This window comes from Haemaphysalis longicornis, unplaced genomic scaffold, assembly GCF_048455015.1.
Source record: "Haemaphysalis longicornis isolate Haplotype H1 unplaced genomic scaffold, Haemaphysalis longicornis Haplotype H1 scaffold_12, whole genome shotgun sequence".
Classification (NCBI taxonomy): domain Eukaryota; kingdom Metazoa; phylum Arthropoda; class Arachnida; order Ixodida; family Ixodidae; genus Haemaphysalis; species Haemaphysalis longicornis.
In genome coordinates, this window is record NW_027526225.1 from 81,760,612 (window position 1) to 81,782,516 (window position 21,905).

Here is a 21,905-nt window from a genome sequence, read left to right on the forward strand (position 1 = left end):
ACAAACGAAAAGGTGCCTATTTTTTCTTTTGGGTGTCGAAGTCAGAGGAGAGCAGGAATCAGCCAGCCACTGCATACGATGGCTGATTCCTTTTTTTTTTTTTTGGTTGTGATCCTAAAACGATGCCCCGGCTACACCGGTCAATCAGCGGAGCCACCAAAAAACTGCACTATAAACGGCATTGCGTTTGCTTCGGGCAACCACGTTTTAAGTGGTATGCTTACGCATTGAGTTCTATGGGAGGCCTACCGGTGGCCAGGAAAACCCGCGTTTTATCCGAACCTGCACTATAAGCGGTTACGTTATAAGTGGTCTACACTGTATTACTAAAGCGAACCAAAGCGGAAAGTTGGGAAAGTCGGTGACCAACTAAGGAATTCGTCGTGCTAGCGAACATCGAACGGCACTAAGTGAAGAAGCGCCGAAACACGGGCTAGATTTTAGACCTAAAATTCAACCCTACCGGGGCTTGCTGGTAGCAAATTATTTTCAGAGGGACTAGTGTGTGTTTCGTCTCTTGTACATAGCACAACAATAGTCCCAAATTTCCCGGCAGTCCTAGTACAGAGGTTTATTTATTTAATTAAACAATACTGCGGGCCACGAGTGGGCCTAAGCAGGAGTGGTGGTGTTACATTGCGTTAAGACCAGTTACACAATTTCTAGCAGGTAAAAAAAACTGTGTGAACAAGGCTGTACAAACTTATTCGGAACATATGTGAGAATTCTTTTTTTTTTTTTTTTTTTTTGTAGAAATCAAATGTTTCATCGGTACATTTCAATATGCTACTGGAAGAAAGAATTTCAGGGGGGAGATTGTTCCAGTTGGTTATAGTCCTGGGGAAAAAAACGAATACTTAAATGTGTTAGTGCGCACTGAGATAGGCGTGAACTTAGCGGAATGATAGTGGCTCGTGGGACGCGATGATAATGGAGTAAGTCCAGTGCATCAAGTCGTAAACTTCCTTGTGCTAAATGAAAAAGAAATTTTAGCCTGGCTATTTTTCTTTGACATTCCAGTGTTGGGATTTCGTTAATTTTCATTAGATTGGTTGGGGAGTCAAGACGGCGATATCGATTGTATTGAAAGTGGACAGCTAATTTTTGAACTTTTTCAATATTATTAATGTCTTTTTTATTACGCGGGTCTCAAACTATGCATGCATACTCTAAACTTGGCTGTATTATTTCGAAGCTTTATGTGGGAAGGTGAGTGTTTCAGTTTATGTCTCAGTAAACCCAGTTTTTTCCGAGCTGACGCGCGTGCTTAAATGATATGTGTAGACCAAGTTAAATTGCTATTTATCGTAACTCCAAGGTATTTGAAACTGTCGATTTGAGAGATAGGAAGGCCGTTAATTGCGTACTGATATTCATATGGCTGCTTTTTGTTAGTAATACGCATGAATACGGTTTTGTCAGCATTTAGTTTCATGTCTTAGTGGTTGCACCATTTATTTATTGCTTCAAGCAATAAATTAATTGTGTAACATTGGAACATTGTAACATAGGTGCAACATTTTACCGGACTTGGAAGAAGAATTGGTTCAGGCGCATGATGCTGTCAGCACTGCTGCTGTCAATACAAGCCCTCTGTTTCCACCCCCTTTGCCACTTCTCATGTTCATTCATTCATTCATTTTTATTTCTTCAAACATGGGTTTACAGAGGACTGAAGAGTTCATCTGGGCCCTTAGCAGTAATGCTAGTGTCGGGCCCATGCAGTTAATACATTTATAACATTGCAAGCACTCAGTTACACTACATGTAGAAACGAAAGAATACAAAAAAAAGAACAAGCAGACTATAGCATATTCAAAATATACGGTTTATAGCAGGACATAAAGAAAATATCTCGTAAACAAAATGTCCCCGTGGTCTCCCTTCAGGGACGTCTTTGTGCCCCACGTGAGTGCTGCTGGCAAGCTCCTGAAAAGTATTGGCCGGAGCAGCAGCAGGAGTGTGACCACTGACCTTGGACTGACCTTGGGCTATGCCCTGGACACCGTGCCCTTCAGTGCCGAGGCAGCCCGGGTGGTCTTGGCCATTGCAGCGAGCGACTTCAACGTGAGCGGCACCGTTCCAATTCTTCTTGTAGTTGCCCATTCCCTTGTACAGACTCGCTGTGTGCTGTTGGATTGTCGTGGGAAGTGCAGTGCATCTCTCCGTATCTCCCTCCTGATCACCCTGTGCCTTTATCCTCGCATCTCGTTCGTAGGTTTCATGTTCATATGTACAGGGTGTTACAACGACAACTGGAACACTTTAAATTTTTTTCCTGAGCGAACCGCTGCTTGATTTGCGCTGAAACTTCATCGCATTTTGTGGTCTATTTTGTTTGACACCGGGAACAACGACGGTACTTGCCTGTTTATTCTGAAAATAAATAAAAACGATTTTCGCCTATGGGAAAATGGTGGCCGATTTAGACGTGCGAGCCAGTGCAAGCCTGATCTTGGAATGACGACGCCACCTGGGATATGCAGAGCGAAACGGATGATGAGGATTCACGGTAGGAAGGAGACGTGACCTTATCTATTCCTTTCCATTGTATGAAGCAGTGCAATCATCGCAGCTGCATGGTAGTCACGTTATCAGTGGTGCTCGAGACGAAAACTGGACGCAATCTCGATTGCAGCATCAGATGCTATCAGTAGAAATCACTGGCTAATTGCAAATGGGGGATTGTAATTGCTGCTCTTTGGGTGCATGCTTTCACCTACTGTTTGTGAATTCCCCATGTGGGCAGGCATCGCGTGGGCAAAGGGAGAACAACATTTATAGTTTGTTTTCACTAGCGAGGCACGCATGCAGGCAACCATGTGAGAGTGCGTCATCACTAGTTACATCGGGCACCGTGGGATGGCGCTACTTGTCCAAGCTAAGCACATGATGTGTGTTGGACGTTCCAAACTCTACCCCGCTGAACGCGAAGTAATGCCTCGACTCCAATGTGAGCGCAATTAATAACATATCTGTTGACACCACCATTGAGAATCGGGTTGAAAAGGAGCAGACGACGCACGCCAGTGTTTTTCTTTTCTTCGGCGTGCGGGGCACAGTGGCACAAGCCGTGCCTTGTCCGTGGTGCGTTGGCCATGTCCGTGGCCGTTTCCAGTGTTGCCAAGTGAAGAAATCGACAGCTAAACTTTTCATCGAATACCACCTATTGAAGGGAAAAGATGTCGGCCTCAGGCACAAATCCTTTGCCCGCCACTTCTCAGCCACTTGAGTATTGGTGTGGGCGTGGCTGTTTTCAGTAGGGTATCCATTGTGATTGCAGAAACTATGCCGCTAACTGTTGACTTTGTAGAAGTCCGTTAACTGGGCTGCTATAGGGAAGGTTGTGAAGTGCCTCTTCAGATACAGCACAACTCTTTGCAGTGTAAGCGTTCTGTCTGGCCATGACATGTTTACCGTAACAGAAGCCTCCTGTGTAAAGGTACTCATGCTGGTTTTTCACAGCCAGTCATAAGAGTTTCCTGCAGCAGTCTAACCTACCAAGTATACTTGGCATGGGAAATGCACCCCAGACATGACTCAATTTTTAAGGAAAAGCAATGCTTTGCTCTTGGAGTGGATGGGTTAAGCTTGTACAGTAAAACTTCGTTACAAGAGACACTCAAGGGACCCAGGAAACATGTCTCTCATAACCAAGGTCCCTTGTATGCAATGTTGCTAACACGGCAAACATAGGAAAACCAACAGAACTGGTTTCATTCAAATTTCTCTTTTAACCAAGGGTCTCTTGTAACACTGTCTCTTGTAACGACGTTTTACTGTAGTTATATAGAAGTCTAGTAGCCTCAGTGTTGTTTTGTCCTGAATTTTTTAATTTAGTTTGAGTATATCTTGCAGTATTTGTTGTTCCTACATTAGCCTACCAAAACTTGTGGTCGACGGCGTTACAGATTTTTGACCTGCTAGATTTGAAATTGTTCAGTGTGCTAATTAAAGTTAATTGGCCTACAAACACTTTGCATTCAAGAACCCTTATCATCCATGCATGTTAAATAGGATGTACAGCCACGATCAAAAGTTTACGGACAAGGGAAATGGCAATTTTAGGTTATTTCTCTTCCTATACCAGTCCGACAAACTGTCGAATGCATGCGAGATGTTGTATAAGCACTGAACTAATGAAAACTTCTGCACTTGGTACTCTGGGCTGCCGTGCGGCAGAGAAATAACTCAAAATCGCTGCTTTCGTGGTCTGTAAACTTCTGCTCTTGGGTGTATGTATTGTCACAAAGCCAAAGACGAAGTTGTCTTCAAGGAAAACAAGTTTATTGGAGCGAACTTGTGCTCTGCTCTCCTAACAACTCAAAGAATACTCAGGTGGCGAAGCAGCAGTCAACAGAGTGACGTGCGTAGGCAAGCGTCGTCAATCGAATATTACTGCATCTGCTCTGCACGCTTCTATCTTTCGCCGCAAGCGTTTCTTGAACCGTCGATTTACATCCAGTACATTGTAGATCACAGAAGATTATTCCAGGCCAGTGACGTTAGGGCGAAACGCTCTCCTTATCAAAATGAGATAACCCATGTAGCATAAAACTAAAGAATGGAACGTGTGCTTCGTTTGGGACACAGATAATGCAGCCAGGCACAGCTGGACAGTAAAAACAAACCATAAATAGACAAACCCAATGCATGGTTTGCGGCAGTATTGCTGGGATAGTCTGTTCCTATTTCAAGCAAAACAGGGTACATCTGCAGTCATGTTTATAGTATAAAGAAGGGGCAGGACAAAGATCTGCTCTTGTTGTGCTGCTGTCTTTTGGAGCTGCTATACTTTCCACCTAAGGTGCGCCATTAGTTACGTCGACCGCAGTGCTCCCGCCACGAGCTCGACCGGCTGCACGAGAAGACGCACCGGTCAGGCGTGACCGTGTATGCCTTCTCTCACTACCCGACGGTCGACCAGCGCGGCCGGGTGTTTGGGGTGCGGGCCGACGGTCTCGTCTTCCCAGAGAGCACGGCCGGAGAGGAGTACCTCAACTACCCATCGCGGGCGGGACTACTCGCCAAGCTGGCGGCCGCCACCAAGGGCTCGGCCTTCCAGGTAGGTCCCCTCTGCCGAGGCTGGGGTTTCTTCGAGTTTCATACATACTGGTTCATACTGGTACATACTGGCACATAATGGTACATACTGGTATATGCTGGTGGGAAATCTGGTACCAGTGTCTAGGCAAGCCACGCTTCAGCAAGCATTCCGTCATCTAGCATGTAGGAACGTCCCAGTTGTCCTTGGCATGGCTCATGAACCGGCTGAAAAGTTGCCTGTGTCTGCAAAAACACAACTACAGTTGAACCTCGTTATAAGAGACATGGATGTAAGAGACAAATGGGTATAAGAGACACTATTCACCCACATGGCTGGCTGCCCTATCTTTCCCATTAAATTGACCTCTTTTATAACAGACATCGGATGTAGAAGATTGGTTATAAGGGACAAGTCACCCTTGAACTTTAGTCAATAATCTCGCTTGTAACAGACATTTTAACTTCAGATCCAGTGCCACCAGTCACTAATTGCAGTTGCTTCCATTGTGGAAACACAGGTGGGCGACAGATGCCTGCAGTCGCTATTTATTATCACTTCAGCAAACACACAGTGGTTCAGTCAGCTATGAAATGACGATGAGAAGCCCTGCCAATGGAAATGCAACTTGCAGAAGTGGTTGAAGCTTACTGCCATCCATTGGAGCGCGACCGCACATGCGGGCTCTCCCACTCGCGTAGCTCCCAATCAAGAAGCATCGCAGATGTTGAGTCCTGCTAGCGTAATGAACAGCATGAGCACACAGCGGAAGAAGCTGTGCGCTTTGGCTCTTCATCAGGCTTGTGAACTCAACATCTACGATTCATCTTCCACAAACAGTGAAAGGAAAAAGATTGTGTTGTAAAAAACAGTGTAAATACAGTCATGAAGCAAACAAAGATTCAGAACTGTTTCATAAATTCTGGGGGCCAAACAAATTAGAATGAGCCTTTTGCAGCATGCTGTAGCGTTCTTTTGAGCTTATTTTAGTCATACAGTGCCCACAATATAGTAGGGTCTGATTAGTAAGTGAAAACATGGTACCCTGCTTATAAGAGACATCTCGTATAAGAGACAGAAACTGCTCCCCGGTATGTGTCTCTTATAAAGGGGTTCACCTAATAATTGCTTAAATTTGTTTAATTATCACGAGAATAGAGCTCCGAGAAGGTTTTTTTGTCAGGGATTATTTGAAAGCTTCATGTAACGAGAACAAGAAAAAAAAAATGTTGCCATTTTTAGTTGATTTTGGCTTGAAGAGCAAAAAAGAGCCACATAGATAGCCGAGCCAAGTTGGTGGGAAACGTCACTAGCTGCTATTGTGGCGCCCACAATGGTGCGCGATCGCAGTGACAGATTTCCCTCTAGTATATGTTAGTATGAAACTCATTGGCATACACCTTTTGGGGACAAACCGCGAGAAAGCAAAGGGGAAACTACAGTCCCCAAAAATGAGCTTGTCTGCTGTTAGAGACAGTTTTCCTGTGGGCCTCATGCACTGCAGTTTCAAGCGAACACGTAGCGCCACCTGGTAGCGGTGGCGTTTTTTCCAAAGAAGAAAATAAACATACACAAGAGTTCGCTACAGGGCTTGATTAGAACAATAACCAGAAAATTGGTGTACAACACATCACCGCGTTTAATTACAATCGCAGTTGTTATATCAATATCAATATTCCTCTTACGAGTTGTGTGGGAATGCATGCTAAAACATTTTAGGAAGAGCCTCTTGTCTAATGCAAGCAGACGACAGTACACGGATCAGGTGCTTGCGACGCCGACGAGCACAAAGTGCATAGTACCCGATAAGAAATAAAAAAGCAGAGCCATAGATGGATTTGTTCGCTACTTGGCACGCGACCGCTGCGGAAAAAAAACATCGTGTATCCAACAAAACAGAACGAGTGTTTATTTTTGTAGCTTCCCATATAGCTTTCTGGTGTCTGTATAACTGCGCATGCATCAGAAAATGCATGGAGCATCCCACGTATATGCATGCTTCCTTTGTACGTATTGTTGCGCCAGCAAAATATAAAGACAACTTTAAAATGAAAACACAGGAAACATAGATGTTTACACTATGCAGTGGCACAACAATAAACAGATGGACACACACCAGCCACAATTCAGACTCGCATTTACAACTTCATTGAAATGACTGTCCAATATCTCTAACATTACTGTCCTGTATAACTTGTAGTTTGCATTTCTGCCACAGTAAGACCAAGGAAACAAGTTGAGTGGAGCTTGCTGCGCAAAATATTTTGCTGACACAGATAACATGCACGAACTCATGTAACTACGTACGCTGGTGTGTAGTTGCATGCTCTATCAACTTCGAAACGATCTCCATTATTCCTAATGGCTTTTTTTTTTCATCAGCACTATGCATGCGAGAGGAACAATGTAAAATCATAGTTACTGTGTTGTGCTCTACCATGTCCATGCCCCTGGCTATGCTGAGTAATACAAGGGCGAACAACACGTTAAATGAACATATAAAGGCTTTCATGAAAGCTTCCTGATGCGTATTTACATCCAGCGATATTCGCATGTTAAGTATGTGTTTATCAACATATGAACGCATTTAAAAAAAAGCATCAAACGACATTTTTTTTGAGCCCATCCAACGAACACTAATCGTAGATTCAGCAGTTTCATGTAAAGTTTTGCTGCGCAGTTGTATTTTCAAAAAACCTACATCTTCAAACCTGAATCTTCGGCTCTTGAAGCCGTGTATCCTGCGTGTCGCAATATACACACAAACATTTCGCCACAATTCCATATGCACAAAAAACATCAAATCACTTCCTGGCATTGAAAAGGTACGATGGAGTTGCGCGGGAGACATTCGCTTCTACAAGCACCATGAAGTCGCTTCACCGTTCTTCGCCTCACTAAGTTGTCCACCAACTGCTGGGTTATGCCAGTTATGCCCTATTCGGGATCCAAAGCTGAACAAATGGAAACCATCAAAGCGATTCCGGCGCCTTGGGACGTTGTGCCGTCATTGTATGCTCTTCAGGGGCCCGCGGCCCCTCAGAACAGTTTCTCCATTGGCGAAGCGATCACACCTTCTCTTACACATGCTTCCAGTAGGCGATGTACACACACGCGCGCACCTTTCTTCCTCCTCATAAGTGGGCTCGCAAGCTTTCATCTTTTTATTTTTATCTATCGTTTGGGCGGTGCCGCTGGTGCTCAGTTGAAGCCGTTGCGAAGCGACTGTGTGTCCACGCAGCGCGGAGACAGTCCTGCGCTTGAATACAACTGGTTTTGTCGTGATGAATCGCTTTCCCTTCGTTCTCGTGAAACCTTTTCAATTTATTAAAGTACCGTTTCGCTGTTTGTATCGCACTTCAAGAGAATAGCGGCCATTCGTTCTTTCTCTTGCTGATATTCGTACTGCGCTGAATGCCATGCTACGGGGCGTCGTCTGCTTGCGGAGCAGAAAGGTTATGTCTTCGTTGTCCACAAGGTGGCGCTGAACACAGAACATCGTGGCGCCACCACACTGGCGCACGAGGCCCGTACAACGACGTGTGGCGGCAGGGATGAAAACATTTGAGCTAACTGCACACCTATCGACTGCAGTGCCCTCTTGCTGCACCCACCACAATTACCATTGAAAGATCTTTGTTGAACGAACTGAAATGCGGTTTTTACTCTTTTTTTTTTTTCTTAGAAATGTTTATTGCGCATTTAAAATGTCGAACAAGAAGCGTCGTCTGCTCACAACTTCGCCGCCCACTGCCTCACCTGCTTTCCAGTTTTAGCGAGTAGATGAGCAAAACTTTTACACTTTTTAAAAATGCCCAAAGAAAAGTTATCCTGGCAATAAAATAGGAAAAAGAAGTTAGGTAAGAAAAAAATTCACGCATCTCCACGAAGTGAATCATTACGAGTGGGCGAAGCACTGGGGATCATTCTTACCGCAAATCACCCATGGCATTGCCCACTCCCGCATGTAAATGAGTGACAACGCGTGTGTACAGTATATACAATTCCAGTCCAATCCAATCCGTTACAATTCAATTTAATCCAATCTAATGCAATGCAATGCAATGCTTCTCACGCATGCGCACCACTGTGTAAACGGACGCTAAGGGACAAGCCACGGACAAAGCAAGGTCCTAAGGTGCCTCGCCCCTAAAAGTTACAAGGACAGCAATTTACTCCTCTTTAAGTGAGCGCAGTAGAGGCGACCAGTGCACTGTTTTCCCAATCCCACAAAGGACACACTGAGGGCCTTGAATGGCAGACCAAATAAATTTCCAGGGCTGGCTAGCTAGCCGGCTGCAGAACTGGTCGAGCCCCACTTTGTGCACTTCTCCCCGTGCTTCTCCACGCTACTGTACACACAGTGTGTGTCTATGTGTGCAGCCGCCTGGCTGGGGTTTGTTTGAGCCGCTCGTTCGGCCAGCTATGACGTCACCTTTCCTGGCTTCAATGGCCACTTCTTTGTCAATTTTGGTTTCAAAAGCGCCCATCTCTGCTGGTCATTTGCAATGCACTGGAGCTTGCTTAACGAGTGATATTTTAAAATTGCAGTCTTTTTGTTTGGACTGGTTGTAAAGTGTATTTTCAAGAGTTCGAAATTTTCACTGCAAGTTGGCTTGGCTGGTCTAAACCACCCAAACATTTTTTTTTTTCTTCTCCTTTTGTTCTTAGCCTTGTTTAGAAGCATTTGTACACATCAAAGGACTGGTTTGGAAATATTTAACTCTACCAACAGTCAGTTTTCCTTATTTGTATTCCACTCGTAGTCAGAACTTTCATGTCCACACACCCTTGGCATTTTCTATGCCATGCGTAAACCATTCAAAGCCCCTTGTACAATATTTTCGCACATATAACCCGCACCAAAAATGCGAAAATTTCAGTGGCAATCTAGGGGGGGGGGGGGGGGGGGGGGGGGGGGGCGAATAATACGGGGGTTTTTCCTTTAGTGCAGCTTCACAGCAATGCGCGTTCTGCCGTGAAGCTACACCGTGCGTCGTGCCGTGAAGATGACCTTGCGTACAACAGTGAGGACTGCGGCTCAAATGATAGCTGTAGCGAGAGCAGCGACACTGAGTGAATTGTGACTTTCGCCTTGAAGTCGGTGTATTCTACTTGCTAAATATACGCTTTTTCTGTCTACATAGTACAGTATGCGATGCGTTGCGGGAGCAGTAGCTTTGGTACAGCCTTTCCTGTATCAAATGTTCAGGCAGTACACGAGGATTCTTTGTTTTTTCTGGTGAGCTGAAAGTGGGGGTGCCGATATTATGCAGGTGCGGGTTATACGCGCGAAAATACGGTATACTCGTTTTTTGATGATGGGATAAACTGATGATGGGGATAAACTGCCGCCTTCTGGTTCTAAAGACGACCTTGAGGCACTTGAAGCAGACTATCTAAGCTCGTTCCCTAATGTGCACTCGGCACCTTGGGATCGCAGGTCACCTGCTTGAGGACGCCATCAAATCTGTCTCACTTCCACGCGTGGAGAGGTAAAGGCTCATGGCCGTAGGCCTGCTTTACTCATCATTTTGGATTGCTGAGAACTACTCCGAAGCAGCTCCGTATTTTATTTACCTGTAGAACGGTGCAAACAGTTTCGGGCTGTCCAGGAAGCGCTCAAAACTGCTCTGGGCAGGCAAATAAAAGTGACCATCTATTGAACCCTCCTTGCTGCTGCTTCTTGGAGGGGGTGATCGTCAATCGGGAGTAGCGCCTCCACAGATTTTGATGTGAAGCGGAACAAATGGCAGGGGGCCCTGATCCATCCTGTTGCCATTGCAGGTGCAGTTCGTCGAGGCAGGGCTGCCCGCCCAGTTCTTCGAGGTGGTGGCGCAAGAGATCTTTGCCAAGGTTGGCAAGGAGGCCAGGGGATGCCGGGATTGCACGTGCGAGCGGGGTCGCGCCTGGGGCTCGGTGGCTCGCTGCCGGCCGGTCGGATGCTGAGACGCCTTCCACCTGCGTTCTGTCAGGGGCCTTCACACAGTTACTGTATTTACTTGCGTAATGAGCCCACTTTTTTCCAGGAAATTTGGCATGAATTTAAGGGGAGGGTTCATTATGGGAGAACAAATTGCAACAGATTTTTAGAAGCTGAAATTTCGTACAATAAAGTTGCTAAGAGAAGCGCTGTCAGAGCCTAACCATTTTCGTAAAAACACGTGGGTAATTATGTAATCAAATTTCTTTTTTATTCCCAACATGCTAGTGACCCCCTGCTCGCCATGGAGCTGTCCTCCTAACTGAAGTCGCTTGCGGCTTCACATTTGTCGTTGGCCTACAGCACACCGTCTTCCATGCCGTCAAGGCACTCCAAAACTTTTTTTCAGACACGAGAAACTTCCCTTCTTTGGGCCCACGAAACACATGGCGATCCATGCTCACCGCCCAAAAACCTCTCGTTTTCGCCGGTAGCGTACACGCACTGGGGTTACCACAGAAGTACCGCCCAGCCGTGCGGTTTCCAAATGCACCAATGCAGGCTCCACCACCTTCAGTTTACAACCAGCTGTGCAGCTCATGTACTGTCCCATCGTACGATGCACACCAGGAGCACAAAAAAAAGTCGCAACACAGCTGAACAACAAAACCATGGCGCTAATGGCGAAGTCGCAGAAAAGGAAGAGCAGAGGAGTGCAGAGTGCGTTTAGGGCTTTGTTCGCACACTGCCGGAACCAGCCGGAACGGCAAAAACGCAGGAAAGGAGTGCGGAGTATGTTTTGTGCTTTGTTCGCACGCTGCAACGTTCTTATGGCACAGGAAGGTTTGTTTTGCGTTCAGCGGGCGGCGCTCCGGGAGTGCGCAATTTTTAAATTGTGAGCCACGGCTTTCGCGCTCACGTTTCTGGCCACTGTTGAGATTTCTTCCCGTTGGAATGTCTTTTTAGCATTTCTGCAGTTACTGTAGCATGATATCAAGTTACTGCGATGATCTACGACAGTGGTTCTCAAATGGGGCTCCGCGGACCCCAGGGGGTCCGCGATAGCATTTCAGGGGTCCGCGAAGCTTCCCGCCAAACGTTTCACCCGCCATTTTTCTCTCGATTTTCCCAGCATTTGCTTGCAAAGCAAAAAGGTGGATCCGCCGGATTAAATGTACATTTAGCTTCTCTGCGTGACACATATTTTGACATCTGCATTTTGTCCAACACGCCAGCTATGAAAGACAAAGAAAAGAAACCCACAAAAGGCAGCATATAGGTGTCTAGAAGACTTACAGATTCAAGTACAAATTGTTTGACATTATGGCACCGATCAACATACGCTCCATCGTGGGGTCCCCCATCACTATCGCAAGCCCAAAAGGGGTCCCCGGGGCAGTCATGGCTGAGAACCACTGATCTACGACATCAGCAACCATGCTGAGATAAAAAGTTATTCCCACTGCATTTTTCATTCAAAGGGACAAAAAAGTAAATTCTGAAGAAGAAAATGGGGGGGGGGGGGGGGGGGGGGGGGCAAGGGGGAGGGTTCATTACGCGAGTGGGTTCATATTATGCAAGTAAATACAGCATTTGCTCCCAGCCTGAGAGAGAGAGGGAGGGCTGGGGAAAGTGCTCACGGTGTTTGCAGCCTAAGATTCACAGCTCTCGCGTGTGTGTTCCAAAGCCAAGGAGTGCGTTAAAGGAGCTTTGAGAATTCCCACTCTCAGCCCGCAATAACCTCTTTTGCTTTACAAATTTTTCTTGTATTTTAAAGAAACAGATAACAGCAGTGCAGAAATACTTATATATCTTCAAAGAGATATATTGTGAGAACGCATTTCGTGTAGCATTGTGAGCCACAGTGAAATTTTTAAGGCATTTATTTGTTGTGATCCACAAACACCACGTTTGTGGTTTTTCGTCTGGGTAGTAGAGCTTTGCTAAACTGATTAGCAGCAAGGTGAACAGGCCTTCTAATTGACATCCAAGAAATCAAGTTTTGCCTCACAGTGTGTGCTGCGCATAATAAGCTCGCCGTTTTGTAGCAGCCCTCTTTCCTTTCTTTTTAGGTAGTGTCTATTATCTTGGCAACCGGTAGAATTACCGTCAGAAATTTCTCACGGCAGTCGCCTCTTATTGGCTAAGCACGCTACGCGGAGATTTAGTCTGATAAATATCTCCCTAAATGCCTTGTCTGCAGCTGCCCCTGTAGCATTGTGGTATAGCGCTCGGTTTTACACGAGAAGGCTCAGGTTCGAGTCTGGCGTTGGGTTTTTTTTTTTTTTTTTTTTTTTAGCTTTCGGAATTTTTTGGGCATCGTGATTTTGTTAGTGCTTTTTTTACTCTGGTTTTTACTATATCAAGAGATCGACGCACAGGACTTCTAGAATTGGTTGAATTATGTTCATTACAGGTTGTGTTCTGTGTCGTTGGGCAGGGTTAGATTAGGTTTGTTGCAGTTTGGCAGGATTTGGGTAGGTTATGACGCGTTCAATTAGGTTGCGAAAGGTTCGGTCAGGTTATGTTACGTTAGGTTATGTTGGGACGTAATAATATTCAGCAAATTACCGGCCAGCCAGCTTTTATGGAAACTGCCGTGAGAATTTCCCAGAGGTAATTCTCACGGCTGCTGTGAGATTAGACACAGCCTTCTTTTTACTCTCATCCTGGATGCTGGGAGCAACAGCTGTGCACAGTCTTTTTATTCTTGTTGAAAGACCTATAGTTCCTTCTTGCTAGTTTGTTATTTCAGCTGTTGAGCTCCCTTTTTTTTTTATGAGTTATACAAAATCTAGTGCAGTGGGCTACATTTGCTGCAAGTTGTCACTTGGAACGAAGTTTTATTGCATGAAGCTTTGGATGTGCGTGAAGATGCTTACTTGCACACTGGCATCTCCCATGCTGTGTGCTTCTTGAAGCTCAGAAGTGATTGCTTGGAGATGTTCTGCTAATTGACTTATGGAGATGCTCTGGGACATTGAGGCTAATACCCCTGTCACACGGGCACTTTCAATTGCAATTGAGTCGATCCGGATCGAGCTCAATCCGGATCGGGCGCATGCTACACATCAGTTTCAATCGCGATCGAGCTCGATCCCGCTCGAACTCAATCCTGGTTTCTCAAGCGCGATCGAGGCTTCCAAGCGCGATCGAACGAAAGCGGCGATACTCTCGTCCCCGCTCAGTAATGACACAGAAGGTGAAAACTTCAACTAACACTACAAAATGTGTCAAATAACTTGACCCAAATAAGCATGAGGTAACATTTACATAGTTACTACGACCGCGAGAAGTTACCAGACGCCGGCCGCAAGTACAATTTTAGCGCCATCTAGCGTACACGAGTGCAACCGGTGCAACTTTTCGATCGCAATTGAAACGGGCTGTGTAGCAGTGGCAGTGCGTCGAGCGCGCTCGAAAACTCGATCGCGATTCACTTCAATCGCGATTTAAAGTGCCCGTGTGACAGGGGTATAAGCGGTGCTTTCCACAACCACAGCCCATATGGACTATGTAATAACAGTTGTGCATGGTGTGATTTTATATTTGTTATTTCATTAAAGGGGCCATGCATAAAAACGAAATGCAACATAGCTTTTCTTAAGAAAAAATGGGAACATGGGAGCAAGTAAATGTCGTGCCGATTTTCTCACAAACTGCATTTTTAAGTTTTTATAAGTTTTGTAATGTTTTGTATCTTGGATAAAGTTTTGTGTGCTTTATAAAGTTTTTTGAAGTTTATGTTTTGTGTGCGTGCATGGCTGTAGTTTGGCTAAGCTGTCAAACTTTAACCCAATAAAAGAAAAACACTCTGAGGACACCTGAGTGCTTACAAGTTTTGAATGCAAAAACAGGGATGTCGAACTGAACACCGCTAGGTGCTGCAGCACATGATGTTACATCACTCTACACTTTCCATATCATTCCTTGCAGGCACTTATGTGCTTAATATTGTGGAGCTCGTGCTATGGAATACTTCGCAGTGGCGTGGGAGCCATTTCGCAGATTTTGGCACCAACGCCCGCTTTGTTCGCACCCTGGGCCGCTTTACACGTTCACACTAAAACTACCGGGGAGGCTTTCACTAATTGGAGCAAGACTTGAACGCATGGCTTCACCCTTGCGGTGTGTAACAGCAGGTTTAAATTGGTGGACACCCTGTCTCCAGTTTATGCGGGCGAGCCACGGAGCAAGAATATATAGGAGGCGAAACGGCCCATTGCGGCAAGCGCGGGAGAGTGACCAGATAATGTCACAATGAAAACCAAGGCGTACTGCAAAGCTTCGTACCTTCGGTGGCGAAAGAGAGGGTAGCGGCACCTGATGGACAAAGTGATAGCGGCTGCACTTATTTTGGGGCTGAGCAGTGAAATGCCGATTGCGATGGCCGCGCAGTTTCTTCACCCGCGGCAGATGCCGCTAGCTTAATGTATGACGAGCGCTTGTGACATTATCTGGTCGCGCTAGGAAGCCTAGTTTCGTCTCCTATCTTGTTCTTGCTCCCTGAGGTGAGCACATCTAAGTGTAGAGTAAGCCTGCTTGACGTCAGTAAACAGTTTATTTGACCGTGATGTCATTGTTATGCGATGTCTATTTTTGTGCATCATTTCAAATCTCGCCTCGCATTCCTTGGCAGTTTCACGGCTGGACAGTTATTGATTGGTTTCCTGCTGCTGTTGTGAGAGTCAACGCTGTTTTCTCTCGCGGAGCTCCTTTTCCGTGTGTGGAAGTCGCTTGCGAGACTTCATCCATAAAACTGACTAACTTGCCCCGCCACCCCAAGCCTGACAAACTTGCCTGACAAACTTGCCTGACAAACTTGCCTGACAAACTTGCCCCGCTCCACCTCCAAGTGATTTTGAATGCGAAAACATGAAGTGACTCATTGAGCGAGGAACCCACGGTCCCCAAAATGCAGTGCATGAATTCTCATTCGTCCACGGCGTGTTCCATAGCAGGTGCCTGAGAAATAAAAGACCAAGTAGAGGCACCATTGTTACTCTGTTCTGTGGTCGTCAGCAAGTCATGGTGCAACGTATAGATCGTCACTCAACGTGTCCTCGATGACATCACCAAATAAAGGCAATTGACTCAGCCATGAGGTGCAAGTGTCTGATGTTTGGGGCCACTTTGCACGCCTCAGAGCAAACTTCAATTGCAGCGAAAAACGCAGGATTTCTCAGTAAGTCACAAATGCTTTCGCATTCACCACATCATAAGAAATGCTCAGGTGTCCTCATAGTTTAGCTTGCCTGTTGGCTTTTCAGACACAAAATATTGCACAATTTTTCATTTCGACCTCAAGATAGATGGTAAAAAGAAAAAAAAAAGTGTTTGTGTATGCCTTTCTACATCAGTATGGTGGCTACCTGTAGCGCTGAGGTAAAACCGGCTGTTGAACGTCCTTTCTCATGCATCCCACCTTCAGTATTGCTCTGTACACACCTTCACTCCTGACAAATTTGAGAGTTGGAAGCTCTCAGCAGAAAGAGCATGCTTGGGTTTTGTGTTCAAGGGAGCATGCGATCTCGCCTGTTGGGTGGGCAGGTGGAAAGTGCATTGAAGGCCAGGGCTTGTTTACCTAATGTTGGATTTCAAGATGGTCGCCCTGGCTGAAACTATTTTTGGAGCTGCTGCGGAAGTCATGGTACAGTATATTTTTTCCTGCGGTGCGGCAAAAGTTGCAGATCTCGTCAGCCTACTCTGTCAGCGGTGTGTATACATGTGAATGCTGTGAAAAAGAGTATGACGAAGCACTTTAGGCTTGGTAAGGCTAAAAATGAACGACATTGATGCCCCTGTTGATAGCTGGGAGGCTGGTGCAGCGAGCCTTTGGGCGCTCCTCAAAGTGTGCGCTTGTTCAGTTTCAAAGAACTATCCTTTGGTTGCTCACTCAGCTCCATTACAGCCACTAAAGGTGCTTTTTAACCAAAAAAGCACAATAAATATTTAAAAACGCTCAGATTTTGTGATTACAGTGATGCAATATGGGCAGGATTGTTGCAGTATAGGCCAGCACTAAAAAGGCAGTTTTCAGCATGTTAACTGCTCAATAGCATTCAAGTGATACTACCAAGTGGAGCTGCAGGCTCCACTACAATTGCTGAGTCATGGTTCGTGGCCGTGGCTTCGCTCGGTGACGCGAACAGAACAGTGGGCCTGCAATGCCGATCGCAAAAGACGTCAGCGCTGTGGCCAGAAAAAAATTATCTGAATTGGGATGTGAATGTAGTCGTATCATCTTGACACCAATACAGACTCGCTGTTCAACAACCTTCACAAAGTAGAATGGCCAATGAATTTTTTCACTGTTTACAGTGGCGGCAATTTTCGGTTTTAGACAACTACAAAAACAACAACAAAAGTGTTTCTTTTTTTTTTCACACAATAGGGCAGACACATTTGGGTTCGCATGTGATTTGAACCCAGGCATTCACACTTGGAGCCGAGTGCGTTACCACAGCATTATCCTCACTCATTGGTATCCGCGGTGAAACAAAGGCCACTGTCATTCCTTTCTTCCGGGCCTATACCCACTTGGCAGATTATCCAGGAGTCAGGAACTTTGAGGAACTATAATGGGCCCGTTTTACAAGACTAAAAAATAGACCTCTGAAACAGGTCTTTTCTATAGTCTTGACTATAGAAAAGACCATAGAATAGTGCACGCTGCACGACACGTGATTGTCATGACTTGTGAGTAGGGAAGGTGCTTACCAGCCACGTAGAGTGCTGTTTATATGGAAGCTGGGGTCTGCTCGTTGAAGTAATTCGCGCCAAAAGACAAAGAAATGAAAGCGAATAGAGAGACGCAAGTACAAAAGAGTAGTTCAGCAGTTGCTTTGCTCTCAACTTTAAAGCACGTAAGCATACTGAAATGTTCCGAAGAATTTTTGTCGGGCTCGGATGGCCAGCCAGAGCCAGGGACTCGTGGACTAAGGAGTCCCTCCACTATGTCTGTTTCCACACACACGGAGTCGGATAGAAATTCAATAAAAGTTTATTCATCATCATCATCATCATCATCATCACTAAATACTGGTTCGTCTAGTGCAACTAATTCACTTATCATGACTCAGAGTTGTGACAGCGGCAGAGAAGCAAATGCCGATGGTGATGATGATTGCTATTGGTTTCCCCTTTGTAGCGGGGTGATGACATGTCATCTTGCCAAAAACGACTAATATACCTGTTTTATACTCTTGGTTTAATACTAGCGCTGCTTAGGGCAAGCACAAAAAGCTTTAGGCACAAAATACTTTTTTTTCTGTAACAGGTGGTAACGGTCCTAGGCAATATTCCCCTCTCTGCTTTTCGTCCACCAGCATTCTAATCTTCTTTTCGTCCCCTCGACAGCCTTGAAGTTAATTCCCTCTTTGATACCCTTAAATTCTGGGGCTTCTGGAAGCCGAATATTTCCCTCATGTAGATTTGGGTGGCTACCCTCGCATTCTAACACTATGTGCCGCATAGTTTCTGTTTCTTTTCCGCAGACCACGCATGCCCCATCATTTCGGGAATACTTCCCCACAAAGCTCTTAGTTCGCAAGCAACCTGCTCTAGCCTCAAAAAGCAAAGCACTGCCCTAGGAATTATCGTAGAAATTTTCCTTTCCGATGTTTAATTTCTCAGCCCTGTACATCTCTAACGACGTTTTAGCTTCCATTTTTTCTCTCCATTTATTCATTTCAATCTGCCTTGCCTCTTTTTTGGTTACCTTGGCTGTTTTGGATTCTCCACTGTTCTTTCCGTTTTTCATCGTTAGCCTTCTAGTCTTCCTTAACCACCGCATGTCCATGCTTTTCAAGTATAGGTACCTAAAAACCCACCTACGTTGATCCATTGCTCTCAACCTCATCTCAAAACATATTTTACTATCTGCTTCTCAAACTTCAAACGAAGCCTAGCCCATATCTCCCTGCACTGCTTCGTTAGTTGTTTTTCCATGCGCGCCTAAGGCCAAACGGCCGGCCTACCGTTCTCTGGTTCACTTCAAGGCCTGATAAAACGTATGATTTTAAGCAGCGTACAGCATTCGCAAATGTGAGACCCGCGGAACCATTACTCCTTTCCACATTGCTCTCACTGCTTCATATTTGTTATACCCACACAGGGCTGTATGCTTCATTATAGCTGCGTTTCGCTTTCCCTTACCCTTAAGTTGCTCCTCGTGAGTTCTCAAGTAGTTATCCCCTTAATTTATCCGCACTTCCAAATATTTATATTCCTTCACTCTGGGTAATTCGCCTTGCTGGATAGACACTGCGTCAGTGGTAGTGTCATGCCGACTAACGAGAAAAACAATGCCGACACCTCATTTTCTACTAGACGCAGAGGAGGCCAGAAATCTTAGGAAAATTCAGACAAATACCTACCCACATAAGTCTAGATTAGCACTCATGTTTCCGGATAAGTATAACGAAGAATGCCATCAATGCCATCAGAAGGCAGACCTCTTCCACACTATATGGAACTGCCCGACCATATGGCAACAGAACAACTACACTACATCAATAGAGTCCTGAGAAGCGGCACTGTCCAGCTCGGACCTCTCCAGTCAGCGAGAACTGCTGGAAAGAGCCAAGCTATGGGCTTTCGCCACTGGAGTCCTGGAAATAGGATTCTACCCTTGACTCCACCCCCTCCTCTTCTACCTTTGTTGTGAATAAAGTTTACCACCACCACCACTGAAAACCATTATTGCCGATTTTTCTGCGCTAAAATTTAACCCGAGGTCGGTGGCTTCCTGGCCGCTAATTTTTATTAACTGTTGCATATCGCTCTGGTTATAAGCTAAAGGAACAATGTCGTCTGTGTGTAACATTCCTGGAATACGCTGTTGTACCACTTCGGCTTGCAGCATATGGGTTAGGCTGAACCCTACTTAACTTTCTTCGTTTTTTTTCTAACCCTGCCATGAGCATAAACAGTGTTGGGTTCAGAAGGCATCCCTGTTTCAGTTGCCGATGGGTGTTGACCTGCTGGGCGCCTTTCTGTCCTTCTCATGTAAGATGCACTCTGTTGTCTTTATAGATTGGTATAAGGAACTGTATTAACTCGTCATCTATTCTCTGGAGTTTCAGCATTATCCACAGCAGTTCTCTGTTTACGTTGTCATATGCCCCTTTAATGTCCAAGGACGTAATCCATAATTGTCTATTCTGCGCTTTCGCAATTTCAGTGCATTGCGTTATCACGAACAAATTATCCAATCGCCCGTCTTGTCTAAATCCATTCTGCAGTTCCCCAAGTGGCCACTGGTGGTACAAGCAGGCTTCTCCACATCGTTGGTGGGTGCGTGGTGAAGTACCCTCTACAGGCGAAGGAATGGTTTTCAATGACGCTACCACCGACGTAGTGTCTATCCAGCAAGGCGAATTACCTAGAGTGAAGGAATATAAATATTTGGGAGTGTGGATAAACGAAAGGGATAACTACTTAAGTACTCACGAGGAGCAACTTAAGGTTAAGGGAAAGCGAAACGCAGCTATAATGAAGCATAGAGCTCTGTGGGGGTATAACAAATATGAAGTACTAAGAGGAATGTGGAAAGAAGTAAACCAGAGAACGGTAGGACGTTTGGCCTTAGGCGCGCATGGAAAAACAACTAACGAAGCAGTTCAGGGAGATATGGGCTGGGCGTCGTTTGAAGTTAGAGAAGCTCAGAGTAAAATATGCTTTGAGATGAGGTTGAGGGCAATGGATCAACGAAGGTGGGCAGCTAAGGTTTTTAGGTACCTATACTTGAAAAGTGTGGACACGCAGTGGTTAAGAAAAACTAGAAGGCTAACGATGAAATACGGAAAGAACAGTGGAGAATCCAAAACGGCCAAGAGAACCAAAAAAGAGGCAAGGCAGATTGAAACGAATAAATGGAGGGAAAAAATGGAAGCTAAAACGTCATTAGAGATGTACAGGGCTGAGAAGATGAACATCAGAAAGGAAAATTTCTACGATAATTCCCAGGGCAGTGCTTTGCTTTTTGAGGCTAGAGCAGGTTGCCTGCGAACTAAGAGTTTTGTGGGGAAGTATTCACAAAATGATGGGGTATGCGTGGTCTGCGGAAAAGAAACAGAAACTATGCGGCACGTCGTGTTAGAATGTGAGGGTATCCATCCAAATCTACATGAAGGGAATATTGGGCTTTCAGAAGTCCTAGGATTTAAGGGTATCACAGAGGAAGTTACCTTCAAGGCTGTCGAGGGGACGAAAAGATCAGAATGCTGGTGGACGAAAAGCAGAGAGGGGAATATTGCCTAGGACAGTTACCACCTGTAACAGAAAAAAAAGGTATTTTGTGTCTAATAAGCTTTTTGTGCCTGCCCTAAGCAGCGCTAGTAATGAACCAAAAGTGTAAAACATATGTATATTAGTCCTTTTTGGTAAGATGACATGTCATCACCCCGATACGAAGGGGAAACCAATAGAAATCATCAATCATCGATCATCATCACCGTGTTTTTGCTAATTTCACCTGAGCAAGCCGTGAGGGCACGAACCAACGTTTAATTTTAGGAACTAACTTCGTAGGAAACAACGGCATTAAATCCATGTTCGTCAAAGCACAAATTTGCCTAGCTTGTGAAGCTGCTACGAGTTCTGACACCAGCAGTAACGTCAATGCCAAGGGGGTTGATAAGCTTCTCTGCTCAATGCCTCTTCACGTGGTAAAGTATCCTTTACAGGCGAAGGTCCATCTTTTCGGTAGAGTTGTTCTCACACCTGAGCAAGTCGCTAGTACAACGAATATTTTATTAAAACTGATAACTTATAACTCTTGGGTGGAAACATTATGGTGCCTAACACTTCATGTGCATCACTGTATGCGCTTCCCTCGTCTTTGCGGCTGGCACGGTGAGACGTAGTGTGCGATGTGGTGGGGTGTAAAAGGCGCTGCAGGGGTAAAATGCCGCAGGCTGACTGCTAGGAGATTTA

At 45.4% G+C, this 21,905-nt stretch overlaps 1 protein-coding gene across 1 annotated transcript in view; it reads left to right on the forward strand.

Annotated features, from left to right (window-relative positions):
- LOC144161691 (uncharacterized) overlaps positions 1 to 11,173 on the forward strand; it is a 103,654-nt gene extending 92,481 nt beyond the window's left edge. Inside the window, exons 36-38 of the mRNA XM_077692314.1 lie at positions 1,890 to 2,067; positions 4,835 to 5,065; positions 10,832 to 11,173. Of these exons, the coding sequence (XP_077548440.1) occupies positions 1,890 to 2,067; positions 4,835 to 5,065; positions 10,832 to 10,993 (571 nt within the window). The 3' untranslated portion in view covers positions 10,994 to 11,173. The remainder of the gene's footprint in view (positions 1 to 1,889; positions 2,068 to 4,834; positions 5,066 to 10,831) is intronic.
- The last annotated feature ends 10,732 nt before the right edge of the window (positions 11,174 to 21,905 follow it).